General features: G+C 44.3%; 1 protein-coding gene across 1 annotated transcript in view; it reads left to right on the top strand.

Annotated features, from left to right (window-relative positions):
• The window catches only part of LOC147424409 (proteasome activator subunit 4-like), a 239,300-nt gene that overhangs the window by 15,592 nt on the left and 210,453 nt on the right, over nucleotides 1-13,255 (top strand). Inside the window, exons 2-3 of the mRNA XM_086499516.1 lie at nucleotides 3,943-4,045; nucleotides 4,121-4,233. Coding sequence (XP_086355642.1) covers nucleotides 3,943-4,045; nucleotides 4,121-4,233 — 216 coding nt within the window. The remainder of the gene's footprint in view (nucleotides 1-3,942; nucleotides 4,046-4,120; nucleotides 4,234-13,255) is intronic.

The following is a 13,255-nucleotide window of genomic DNA, read 5'->3' on the forward strand; positions in this document are numbered from 1 at the left end:
CGTCAAGAGTATTCTTTTATTCAAGGAGAATTCGTATACAAGCACGAGAACCGGAGGAAACCCCTCCGTTCTGTAATCTTAGACCCGAAGGTCGTGCTTTCCCGTAAAGGGCTTGGGCACAAGGCCGTTCCTTCTCGTAAGGGACTTAGGCGCGAAGCCGTACTTTCCCGTAAGTGACTTAGGCGTGAAGTCGTACTTTCCCGTAAGGGACTTAGGCGTGAAGCCGTACTTCCCGTTAAGGGCCTTCCCATAAGACGGGAGATTCCTGCAAAACAAACCACACAAACACGTGACAACAATTCGTATGGCGAATCCACAATAGATACCTTTCGCTCTTGCGCGGGAAAAAGCGACTTCTGTGCTTCGTAGTCTCGCGATCTCTTGCGGCAGAGTCTTCTCTTGCTGACATTGGTACCCTCCCTTCAGTGAGGGCATGTGGTGCTTTTATAGCTCCTTCGCCACGGCACGAATAGCTGCTCGCGGAGAGATTGCGGTCGTTTTTTTTTTTTTTTTTCAAAAATTGTTTTTTTTTTTTCTTGCTCTACCCGAAATAGGGAGAGAGAATTCGCTGGTTGGTTTTGTTGCTTTATTTTCTAAGTGGTTGCCCACTTATTAAGTGGACGGCTGGCATATTTTTAAAACTGGTCTGAACTTGCCCAAAAACTCAATAAAACCTTATAAGTTAAAAACAATGCTTTCACAGCACTTCTCAGGCGTCCCCGGATGCAACCACATGCACGAATGCAATGCAAACATAGATTCCTCGCGGGAAAGCGTCTGCTCTTCCCGAAAAACTCGTTAAAATATTCCGCTTTTTAAGAAAAGCTTCTTAAAACCCATCTTTATTCTTCTGCTTGCGTCTTTATGCATAATCCTTTTTTCCAGTTCGGATTTCCTCTCGACTATGGATATCCCCTTTCCGATGCACCCGTCACCCACCTTGTGACGCATCAAGAATACCCATCACTTAGTCCTTTCCTACCGAACTTACGGTACAATCCCCTTCACGATGCTCTATGTCACCCATCCTATGACACATCGGAGATGTCCGTTCCCGGATGGTCGGATACTTCTTACTGATGCTCCCTGTCACCCATCCGTTGTGACGCATCAGAAGTACCCGTTCCTGGTGGCCTTACAGATATTCCCGTTCACAGTGCTCCCGTCATTACTTTGAATGACGCACTAGGAATACTCTGTACTCGGATGTCTCCAGTGAGAAAAACCCTCTCACTTAAAATTCCAAATAATTCATTTAGAATTATTTTCTTGGTGTTCCAAGCGAGAAAACCCTCTCACTTATAAATCCAATAATTCATTTAGAATTATTTTTCTGTCAGATAAAGCCAATTTAGCAACACCTTGAGTACACAATGAGCACTCATCTTGAGCATTCACCATCAATCATTTCTACTGAACATTACAATGTATCTTGGTGCACATTTTTTATTAACTACTCATCTTGAGCATTCACCATCAATCACTTCAGCTGAAACATTACAATGTATCTTGGCACATATTTTTATTTACTTTGAAAGTGCTGATGTAGGTACAACAATTGGGATGGAGTGATCCTTAAGCTTGAAATTCACTACAAAATCTTTGCCCTTGTATCGCAAGTGCAGCTTCTTGGCCTTGGTGTCGATCATTATATGGTGCTAATGATTCCAAGGCATCCCCCATAGAACATCATACCCTTCCAAAGGCATGATATGGAAATCCTCTTGTCCAACATAACCTTGGACGTGCATCTCGAGCTTGTCGATCAAGGGAGTAACTGCCACCTTATGACTTGGTGTAAGCGGCTTTCATATGGGGTCCCATCTCCTTTGGGTTTTTTTGCAACTTCGAGAGAGGAAGCTTGCCTTGGCCCCAGTATCGAATAATATCAAGCCTTTAATTTCTGATCCTTCCTCAAGCTCTACATAACTCCCGTATCTTGTCTTCTTGCTGCACTTCAAGCATGTTAGGTACTAGTAGTACCATAGTTACCTGGAACGTGAACGGGGCCGGAATGGTCGACTAGAGTAAGGCTTGAATTACCTCCATTCAGCTTAGTCCCAAGTCAACTCCTAAACAACCCCAAATCTACCCCCAAACCTGCCCTCAAACTGCCCCAAATATGTCCCCTAAACAACCTCAAATCTGCCCCAAATGCCTATTTTTGCCCATTCTGCCCCGCGTTCCGCCATTCCACCTCACGTTCCCGCCCGTTCCGGAACACCGTTCCGGCTACACCCTGTTCCGGAACAGTGTTCCGTTCCTGATTCTGTTTCGGGAATGGGACTCGTCCGAACGCCGTTTCGGAACGTTTGGGCTGTGTTCCGCCCGTTCCTTGTTACTCTAGGTACTACGCTAGGCATGGTTTTGGTTTTCTTGCCTTTACATTCCTCCAAAGCCCTGGAGCCTTTGTCTTGTCTTCAATCTCTCGAGTTGGGCCTGCTATAGTGCCTTACCTCTCCACTACTTGCCTTGCTTTAACCGCTCCATCTTCTCTTCAGCGTTTCTAGGTTTTTGCTGAATTTTCTTTTCAGAACTTGGAATACCTTGCTTTTGCTGATGGTCCTTGTTCTTTGCTTGCTCTTTTGTCTATTTCTCGCCAAATGTCAACTTTCCCACAAGGAGATCATAGCTGTCTTGAGCATGAGCCATCATCTGCTGTATGCTTGTGGCCTTCTGCTTCAGGCAATAACGTTTGAGCTTCTGAGGCAGTCCATATCAATACTTTTCCACCTCCTCTTGTAGAGGAGCTAGCAGGAAAGAAGCTACGAGAATGTAAGTGTACCAACTTCTGATCATAGGTTGTAGGGTATCCTGCTCTTGAGCAATAGATGCCAAGGCTGAGTGCGTAGAGCCGACAGTGGGGGGGAGAATCTCCAACCCCAAAGTGCTTGCAAAGGAAGGACCGCAAGCTGAAGGGTGATTGCGGGAAGGCTGCCTCTGAAAAAGAAAAATGCTACTGCAAAAGGTCATTACAAAAACGCTAGCAGTCAGGTAAAGCTAGCATTTTGATTTTCTTTGAAAAAACTGCTAGAAGCTACGACGTGTTAACATTGGCAGAGGGTTAAGAAATGCTAACATAGAAAAGGCATAGAGGGACAGAGGGAGGAGCAAGCAGTAGGCCAGAGAGATGGCAAGGGCGATGGCAGCACTCACAAAGCACGCCTAGAGCCCCGATACCATGTTCGAGTGTGCAACGGAAGGAGGGAGGGAAGAGACAATGATGCGAGAGGCAGAGGAGAGAGATGGACAAAATGCTGGTGAGTTTAATAATTCCATATGGAAAACTCCGCAAATGATGCAAGAGAAAGGAACTAGGCCATATATATAGTGAGCCAGGATAAGGTTGAGCAAATATCTCTGTCAATTACCACGACCGAAAAGAAAATCCTTATCCTAAAAATGGAAAATGAACGAACAGGCCTGAAACGGGCAAAGTGCAAGTGCAAACCCTCAGTATTCCTGAGATCCCGGTCATGTATGTGTATTGAGTGCATGTGTGATGGGAGGCTTGTAAGTACAGAGGAATAACATCTAGAAGGTGAATATAACGCTTTAACAGAAAAGGAGCTAAAGGTACGATCAAAGAAAAGAAAAATCATAAATATCTTAAGGGTGTCGTGGTAGTTCGTCATGCATGATGGAGCTGATGGTTATATTGTCTTGTGGGTGACTACGATGTGTTTACACCTTGCACTTTCCGTTAAGGGTGAATCTGGGCTTATCCTGGATTCATCTTGGTATATATAAAATGTTCAAAAGCCTAAGAAAAGGTGACAGAAAGAAAGAAAGATCTATTAGTGTCCACAAAAAGATTAAATTTCAGATCATCATAATCATGTGTCTCTTGGAAGAGGAATGATTATGTAGTCAGCTCGTTTGTCAAAATGGGAGCTGCAATAAAATGAAGAAATCTGAAGGTATGTTGCTTGTGTCTTTCAGCTTTCTCCAATCAAGAAGCTATCTGGAAGTGGCAGACATTGAGCTCTTTATTACAGTTATTTTGAGCCTCTTCCTGCGTGATGACGAGAACTACTATGTGCAGGTAAATTATGTCCCGTTTTTCTAAATAAACTTTCTTGAAATATGTTATCTGATTGAATTTTTGTCCACCTTACAGGCTAGGTGGGGAAGTGTTCTATACAAGTTTTTAAAGAAGTTCTCAAAGAAGTTATCCCTTACTCTTCATTGGAGACCCTTTTATGATGCATTTGTGCGCTCAGTTTTTTCAAGGTAATGAAATTTGTCTTTAGTGCGGAAGATTTTACCTGAAGGACAGCATGTGGTGGATGATTGACTGTGATTGGGACTATAATGCTCTTCACACTCTCCCTCAATGTGTCAGTACTAATCCTCCATGCCTGGGTATCTGAGGCTAGAAATATTGGCAGGAGCATCCCACTGGCCGTCTGAATGGAGCTGGGGCCTCTGGATCACACACAGATTTTTAGTACACTAGTCAGATTATTAGGTATTGTATTTTAAGTGTGAGGTGCACAATAATTTTCCGGCAATAAACTACAGCAATTTGGCCACCCTGTATGAGCATCTACGTCGATCTAAATACCCAGTCCTGTTCAAACCAACTCTGCAGTCTCACAGGCCTTTTAGGATGCTTAGGAGTCTCAATGGATGGCATCCATTACAGTTCCTTGGAAGCGCCAACCAAGTTCTGATGTCTAAACCAATAGTGATTTTCTGTAGATCATAAAAGCCTGACAAACTAACAACTCTGCAAGAATGCTCTTCTGTAACCAGTGAGAGGCTCTTAGCTCTACATAATTAATGTTGGGAGGGTGTGTGTGTGCGCAATGAGCTCAAGGTGGCTTGAAAACTAGAGCAGCCATAGCTTCATACAGTAGAGAGAAAGAAGTACATACACTTTTTAAAAAAGTGGACTCAATACACAAAAAGCTGATAATACCTTTAGCATACAATGTACAACATAGGCTTGGACTTTATTTATGTAGAAAGTTGGAGTGGCTATCCGGCTGATAACTCTCCATGTAGCCCTTCTTAGAAGCTCACAACTCATAGGCTAAATGTCAATAGCAAAAGGTATGCACATGTAGAGGTGTTTCCCATAGTCGCTAAGATCCTCCCCTTAGGCATGGACTATATTGAAGCAAGCTCGATCGAGACTCAATGCCACACAGGCAAGCAGTCACACAGACTAGGGTAGTCACACAGACTAAATCATGGTCTCGAACAGACATGGTGTCACATAGACTTTAAGGATTCCTCCCCTTAAACATGAAAAGCGAAAGATAACCATATCTATAACTGTCAGTGTCTACTCTTAATAGCACCTTCCCTTGCTCCTAGTCGTCTTCATCATCTGATATGGTTTGCTGTTGCCACCGTTGCAGCCTGTGCATGTTTTGTCGACAATAGCTTCACCTTTGGTTATCTTCTTGACAAAGATATTTAGCATACATAACAGGGTGCGAATGATGTCACACGAAGGTTCTTTCGAGGAAGGTCTTACCTCCAGATATAACTGGGGCAGTGTCTAGTCCTCTCACATCCTTTGAAGATAGATTTGTCAGACATAATGTAAAGCAAGGCTTCATGCCTTGAGTGCAAGGAAAAATAAAATGCATAATGAAACGATAATTATGCAATGCTTTTGTACAAATGCAAAATAAGCTTGTGCAATACTTTGATAGCTTTCGAATTGAAACTTGAGAGAATGCACGAAGTCAAAAGGCTCGATTGTGTGCCTTGAGTCGATTGTGAAGCTTTTGAAGCTCGATGGCGTGCCTTGAGTCAGCAAGTGAAGCTTTTAGCCGTGAGTACTTTGAAGTCGAGAATTAGAATCCTCGTAAAACTTTGAAATTCTCGAATGCCCGAAGCAAGGTTGTGCAATTTGTACGCGGGTCTGAGAGCGACTTGCTATCAAATTCGCAGGTTGAGCACGGGGTTGAACTTGCCGGAGTGTGAAACTCCACTAGCCCAAAAAATAAAGGAACAACTTAATTCAAAAGACCTTTATACTTGATGTGTGCAATGCTCAAACTGAGAAATGGCGAAATGGGACAGAAGTAGCAGATGTCGTTCAAGCAAGGCCCAGATGATCTCGAAGCTATCCCGTGATCGGAGAGTGCAAGAAGGGGCGCCCATTTGCTGCAAAAGCATCCACGAAGGCCGATCGGCATGAGCTTGCCCCGGTTTGTCTCTAATTGCCTGCTTAGATTCGCTCCGGCTCGCTTCTATTGCTTCGATTTTGCTCACTGCTCTTGCGTTGGCCTTAAGAGCTGCCCGAATTTGTTCTCTCAATAGCCCCGATTTGGCCTTGACGTGCTTGTGAGCTCCACTGCTTGTAGAAATCGATTTTGTGTGTGCTTTGCCCAATTGTCTGCACACGCTGCCCCTAATTGCCCAGTGTACAGTGCATCACTTGGTATCAAAAACCAAACTCCTATGAAGCCCACAAAACCCACTCTTCAGCAAGTCGAGAAAGGTGTACTTCTGCAATGGAGCTGGCGAAAAGAAACTCCAAGAGAAAATCATGATCTGAGACTGCTCTACATACGCCAATGGTGCTAGTTCTCCATTTCTGCTCGATCATGCTCTGCCAAGCCTCGCTATGAGCTGGTTCTTCTTGTTTGATTTCCACTGCCAATGCTCATTTGCTCATGAGCTACCTTGCTTGTTTCGACGTGCAGCTTCAAGCTCAAGAGCTTCAAGGTTTCAAGGGAAGATGCGCGTGATGAGGGAAGCGGGGATCGGGATCGAAAGGCGGCTCTCATACCAGTTGTTGGGAGGGTGTGTGCGTGCAATGAGCTCAAGGTGGCTTGAAAACTAGAGCAGCCATAGCTTCATACAGTAGAGAGAAAGAAGTACACACTTTTTAAAAAAGTGGACTCAATACACAAAAAGCTGATAATACCTTTAGCATAGAATAGTATGTACAACATAGGCTTGGACTTTATTTATGTAGAAAGTTGGAGTGGCTATCCAGCTGATAACTCTCCATGTAGCCCTTCTTAGAAGCTTACAACTCATAGGCTAAATGTCAATAGCAAAAGGTATGCACATGTAGAGGTGTTTCCCATTGTCGTTAAAAAGGACATGCCTATCTCAACAATTAACTCTATCCAAGAGTGCAAGTCTTCCATATCTCACTGTACGCTATCTATTATGGTTGTCCTGGTGACCATAAAACACAGCTGGGTTTCGATTTCAAGCATGGAACGTTTTGAAAAGTTTTAGAGGCCCCTTTCGAGGACTCAAAATGTAGGTGGCTTTTTTAGGTTGATTTGTGAAGATAAATGACATCCATAGGTGGACATGAATCATGTTGTACCCAAACACGCTAATTGAGGTTTAAAACGAACGTTATTCAGCCCCTTAACTTCAATCGGCAATCTACAAAGAGTTCTGATTCTTGAAAACATTTCATCAAGACGAGCTGAAGCAAATGGACAATGAGATATAAGGATTAAAAGCTGAGACTCTTGACAACCATAACAATCACAAAACATGCTACATTAATCCAAAATGTGACCAATGCCCAAAACGGTTTGAAAATAGTTCTAGAATCTTGGGTTGAGGAAAAAACTTGTTTTGATAGATTCTTACCGATGTTTGTGTTACTCAAGCTTACATTCTCACTCCTCTTCATCAATGCCTACCCACACTAGCACTTCCAGCTTTGTGAAAGTATGAAACTTTCTTAGATTTTCTGGAAGCCCGAAATGCATTTCATTGCCTCTATGGCTAGAGCTCTCCCTTCTGGTATCCCTCGTGTATAGTGTACAGAACATGGACATCAAATAGCAGGGTCAAGAAATACACTTTGCCCTTCTGCCTTCCCATTAATCCTCGAGGATGCCCTCTTCCTCTTCTCTTTTCTACATAATCTTCAAAATTATGGTAGGGGCTTATCATTCATGGGCCCAACGTCCATATCCCCCCCCCCCCTCCCCCCCTCTTCGTTACCTCAAAAATCACACTCGATGGGGTTCCAAACAACCCTTTCAAGGGCCCCCACACCGTTGCCGATGTGGTATTTGCTTTAGATTACATAAATGGGATGTACATACATACAATACCTCAAGTGCAGACTCTATTGACTTTGGTAACTCCTCAAGACGAGGCACCTCCGGGGCTGCTTTGATGCACCTTTGGATCCTTCTCGATGTGGGATTGCAGATGGCCACCAAGCGGTAGATTTGGGGCTGAATTGCTCTCTCGATGTGAGAGGAATGAAGGGCTGAAAACACAGATCTCAACAATGTCGATGATGGACAGCAATAGGAGCACTTGATGACGGCGAGGAATGGCCGAGGGGAGGCTCGCTGAGCTGTTGAAGTACCGGACTGCAACGAGGATCGTTAATGAGTGCAGATCCGCGCCGATTCGAAGGGGTGAAATCTGAAACCGCTAGGGCTGATTTGCAGGGGATAAGTGGCAATAGGCTGAAATCTGCAAAATGCTGGGCTGAAATGTCACAAACCGTTGACATGTCAAAGCCTCGAAGAATGGAGCCAACTTGCAGATGTCGGCCGAGGGGCCTAAACCCTAAGAAGAACAAGTAGCAGAAGAAGAAGTCCTACCAACTTATGGGGACCCCGTCCGATGGGGCCCCCGTGCCATAAAGGGATTAAAATAAAGCAGGACTCTCTCTCTCTCTCTCTCTCTCTCTCTCTCTCTCTCACACACACACACACACACACACACACACACACACACACACACACACACAAAAATAAAAAAATGATGATATGGCAGTTGTACGGATGCTCCACGTTTTGCGCTGACTGATGATGTGGTAGTTGTACGGAATTTTGCAAATCGTGCTGGTAGCTTTTGGCATTGCTTTTGGACCAGAAGCCTTTGAGTTTTGAAGGCTTTTCATGTAAACTGCTTTTGGGGCCTATGGCCTTTAAATATGTGCTAAGGGCTCATTCTCTGGCATGCTTCCTATGGAGAAGGTGCAGAGTTTGGAGTATCGGCTTGTACTGAGTTGATGCAATATAAAGAAATACCGAAAGGGGTGTCAAGGTTTGGGGCCAATACTCTCTGGGGTGGAATTCCACCACTCCGTGTCGCGTGTCTTCTCTCTCTTTCACTTCAGTTGTTATTGAAGTGCTAAAAGTCTGTTTAGTCTGTTCTTTTCTATTGGCACGTGGTGCCTGTCTTGTGACAATGGTATCAGAGCATCAGGCGTGTGCTTTTCTGAAAGCATACTGGTCCTACCAAAGAGCAGACAGAGCAAGATCACACTTCCAAAGTTCATTGGAAATTTTACCTTCGTGCTCCGAGCCCGGACTTACTAGTCACTCCCACTTACTTCATCGCGCATTGTGCGCGCTTCCGTCTTCACTGCTCATCATGTCTTTCAGGGCATAAGCCAAAAAGATTACTCGCAAGAGAAGGATCCAAGATTTGTTTCGAGTCACTGTTTTTCTCAAAAGCAGTGCCATGCAGATGTTGATGTCTATAGCTACCAAGCCGCACACTTCCAAGGACTTGGCAAGCTTTCAAGAAAATTTTTGCCCGAAGTTATATGGTTTCTGACATCTTCCTTCGGAGTGCAACTTCTGGCAGAGTGGGGTATCCTGAAATACTTGCCATGGAAACCCTAGCAGATTATAACATGAAATTTCTCCGCATCTCCCAATGGATGTCTCTTCACGAGCAGATGACCTTGGAGGTCCAGTGCGATTGCTATCTTGGAACTACCATCGCCGCCAAAGAAACACTATTTGTCCAAGAGCTGATGGACCATGTGGTGCTCGGCTACGATCTTATGGAATGAACCTAACCCTAATTATTTGGTGAAGATTTCAGGATGGAAAGTCAGTCGACTTTTCGAGCTCGACTGATGTTGAGATTGCTTTTTAAGTTTGAAATATGTTTGAGAACTTGTTTGGTGATCCTGTTTGGAATTTGTTTGAAATGAATGGTATCTGTTTTGAACCTGTCTTGGTGCCGATTTGAATTGTTTGACTCTGGTTTTAATACTGGTTTCAATGATTGGTGATTTTACTCCCGGGTGGAGTAGTGAGAAATGATGTTTGGGAATGCTTGTTCATACTCATGGCCCGGACCCTTGTGATTATTTGCGGGGGAAGTATTGAATGATTGAAAAGTGTTGTTTTTACTCATGGCCTAGACCCTTGTGGTTATTTACGAGGGAGTATTGTTGTTGTGACTCCCAACCTGGACGTGGATGGTTATGCGAGAGGAGTATTAAGAAGTCCGAGCAGGGGTTACTCTCTGCACCTCCAAACAACGCAGGCTGCGGTCTGGGGGGCGTTCGGTTGTAAAAGGCCTCTATATCTCCCGGCTCGGACCTTTTTAGGTTATGCGGGAGGAGTGATGAGGGAGTCGTTAAGCAGCTTATGGCCCGGACCTGAATGGTTATTTGCGGTGGGAGTGTTCATCGGTGGCTTTATGTTTCTATGTCTTGTAACATGCATATGTGAGCATTTGTGTTGCATTGTGATGTGCCAACCACTGAATATTCCTAATTGGATGAGATTGCCTGGGTATGTAATTTTAGTGCATCAAGACACCCGTGGGAGATCAGTGCGGTCTAGGTGTGATGGCTAATTTTACTACGCCGGAATATCAAGAGTTCTGATTTGGACGAAAGGAGAAGCCAACTCCTTGATCAAAAGAGCCGAAAAGAGAAGCTAACTCCTTAGCAAAAAGAGCAAACTGAATGTCCCTCGGAATGACCCTCAGAAATTTTTTGAGCTTACTTGAGTTGTTTTGCAGATATGCTGTAATCGCGGACGATTACTCTCTTTCAAGAAGAGGAGATGTCACAAATTGTTGATGTGTCAAAGCCCTGAAGAATGGAGCCAACTTGTAGATACCGGCCGAGGGGCCTAAACCCTAAGAAGAACAAGTAGCAGAAGAAGAAGTCCTACCAACTTATGGGGACCCCATCCGATGGGGGCCCAATGACATAAAGGGATTAAAATAAAGCAGGACACACACACACACACACACAGACACACACACACACACAAAAACTGATGATGTGGCAATTGTACGGACGCTCCGCGTTTTGCGCTGATTGATGACGTGGCAGTTGTACGGAATTCCGCAAATTGCGCTGGTAGTTTTTTGGCATTGCTTTCGGACCAGAAGCTTTTGAGTTTTGAAGGCTTTTCATGTAAACTGCTTTTTGGGCCTAGGGCCTTTAAATATGTGCTAAGGGCTCATTCTTTGGCATGCTTCTTGTGGAGAAGGTGCAGAGTTTGGAGTACCGGCTTGTATTGAGTTGATGCAATATAAAGAAATACCGAAAGGGGCGTCAAGGTTTGGGGCCAATACTCTCTGGGTGGAATTCCACCACTCCGTGTCGCGTGTCGTCTCTCTCTTTCACTTCAGTTGTTATGGAAGTGCTAAAAGTCTGTTCAATCTGTTCTTTTCTTTTGGCACGTGGTGCCCGTCTTGTGACATGAAATGAGCAAAACCGATGGCGGATTTCCAATTGCTTGCTGCTCCAGAACATGTTAAGGATGAATGCCCAAAACACCAAGCTATGCTTCGCAGTCATTTAGCGCTAGGCCAATCTGATCTTCAAGCACTAGGCTAGGTGCTCCCTTTATAGGCCAAATAATTGGTTATGAACTCCTCTAGGCTTAGGTAGGGCAAAACCTGTGTCGAATTCCTACAAATAAATCATAAAAATGATTTATTAATAAGTTTGACTAGGGGGTTAATTTTTGGGTGAAACTATTGCGCATCTTTCTACGTGGGAATTCGATCGATGTGGGGAATAGCTCGTTGGATTCTTCTAACCGAAAACTACGTGCATGTCATGCCAGATGCCCACCATAATGTAATAACATCTATCAAAACACGTGTACAAACCATTTATGCAAGAGGGTTCCAAAACTGGAAAACCTATTCTAATGCACTCGTCTGCACATGCAGGTTCTGCGAACAGACTCACAAAATTGTCGATTCTAATCCTCCAGACACTCCTATCTAGGAAGAAGTGGAAAACTGGCTATAGAGGTCGATGAAGCATGTCGACATGGCGCACAGAGCCATGTGTGCGGGATATCTGGCAACTTGCAAGCAAAGCCTTCTCTTCCTCTTCAAGCTTCGTCAACCTTTTTCATTTCTTGGAGTCTCTTCTCCTTCTTGATTACGCGCTCGCCTTAAAAAGGTTTCGATAGACTCACATGAAGAGCATTGTGAATCTTCCAAGTATCTGGCAGCTTCAATCTGGCATCATTTATCTTCTCTTGAATCCAGAAAGGGCCATAGTATTGCATACTCAACTTTGGAAAAAGCCGCTCTTTGCCCTTTTGTTTCCTTAGGCGTGCCTTCTCAAACCGTAAAAGCATGCAATCATCTTCCTTCAGCTGTAAGTTGCGTCGATCCTTTTTGCTGCTGTCACAGGATGGGCACCACGTGCCAATAACAGATTGAACAGACTTTTAACACTTCAATAAATACAGAACTGAGAGAGAGAGGCGACACGCGACACGGAGTGGCGGAATTCCACCCCAAAGAGTATTGGCCCCAAACCTTGGCGCCCCGTTCGGAATTTTTTTATATTGCATCAACCCAGCACAAGCCGGTACTCCAAACTTTGCACCTCCAGACTCTGCACCTCCTTCAGGAAGCATGCAAGAGAATGAGCCCTAACCTCATATTTAAAGGCCCTAGGCCCCAAAAGCAGTTTTACATGAAAAGCCTTGAAACTTAAAAACTTCTGGTCCAAAAGCAATTCCGAAAAGCTGCCAGTGTAAATCACGGAAATCTGTACAACAGTCAGCGCAAAAAGCGGAAATCCATACAGCTTGCCACGTCATCATGCGAACGCAATTTTTGGAAATCTGCCATGTCATCAGTTTGCGCAAGTCTTGAGAGTCCAGCTTCATTTAAATCCTTTATGTCACTCGGGGCCCCATCGCACGGGGTCCCCATAAGCTGGTAGGACTTCTTCTTCTGTTACTTGTTCTCTTAGGGTTTAGGCCCCTTGGCCAGCATCTGCAAGTTGACTCCATTCTTCAGGGCTTTGACACGTCAGTAGTTTGTTATAGCTGCCTTCCAATGCCTTGCTTGAGACTTCTCAAGAGCCTCGTGCACCTTGGCAAAAGAAGTATCCAGATCTAGATCATGCTGATTTGCTCTGATACCACTGTAACAGGCTTGGACACTCCAAGCAAGAAATCAATAGCAACACACGAACAAAAACTTTAAAATCACTGAAATTTAATAGAGAGAGAAATGAAATGTTATATTAACGTCTTCAAAAGGCCAAAGTGATCTATGA

This window comes from Adiantum capillus-veneris, chromosome 25 (assembly GCF_014529385.1).
Source record: "Adiantum capillus-veneris isolate H3 chromosome 25, ASM1452938v2, whole genome shotgun sequence".
Classification (NCBI taxonomy): Eukaryota; Viridiplantae; Streptophyta; class Polypodiopsida; order Polypodiales; family Pteridaceae; genus Adiantum; species Adiantum capillus-veneris.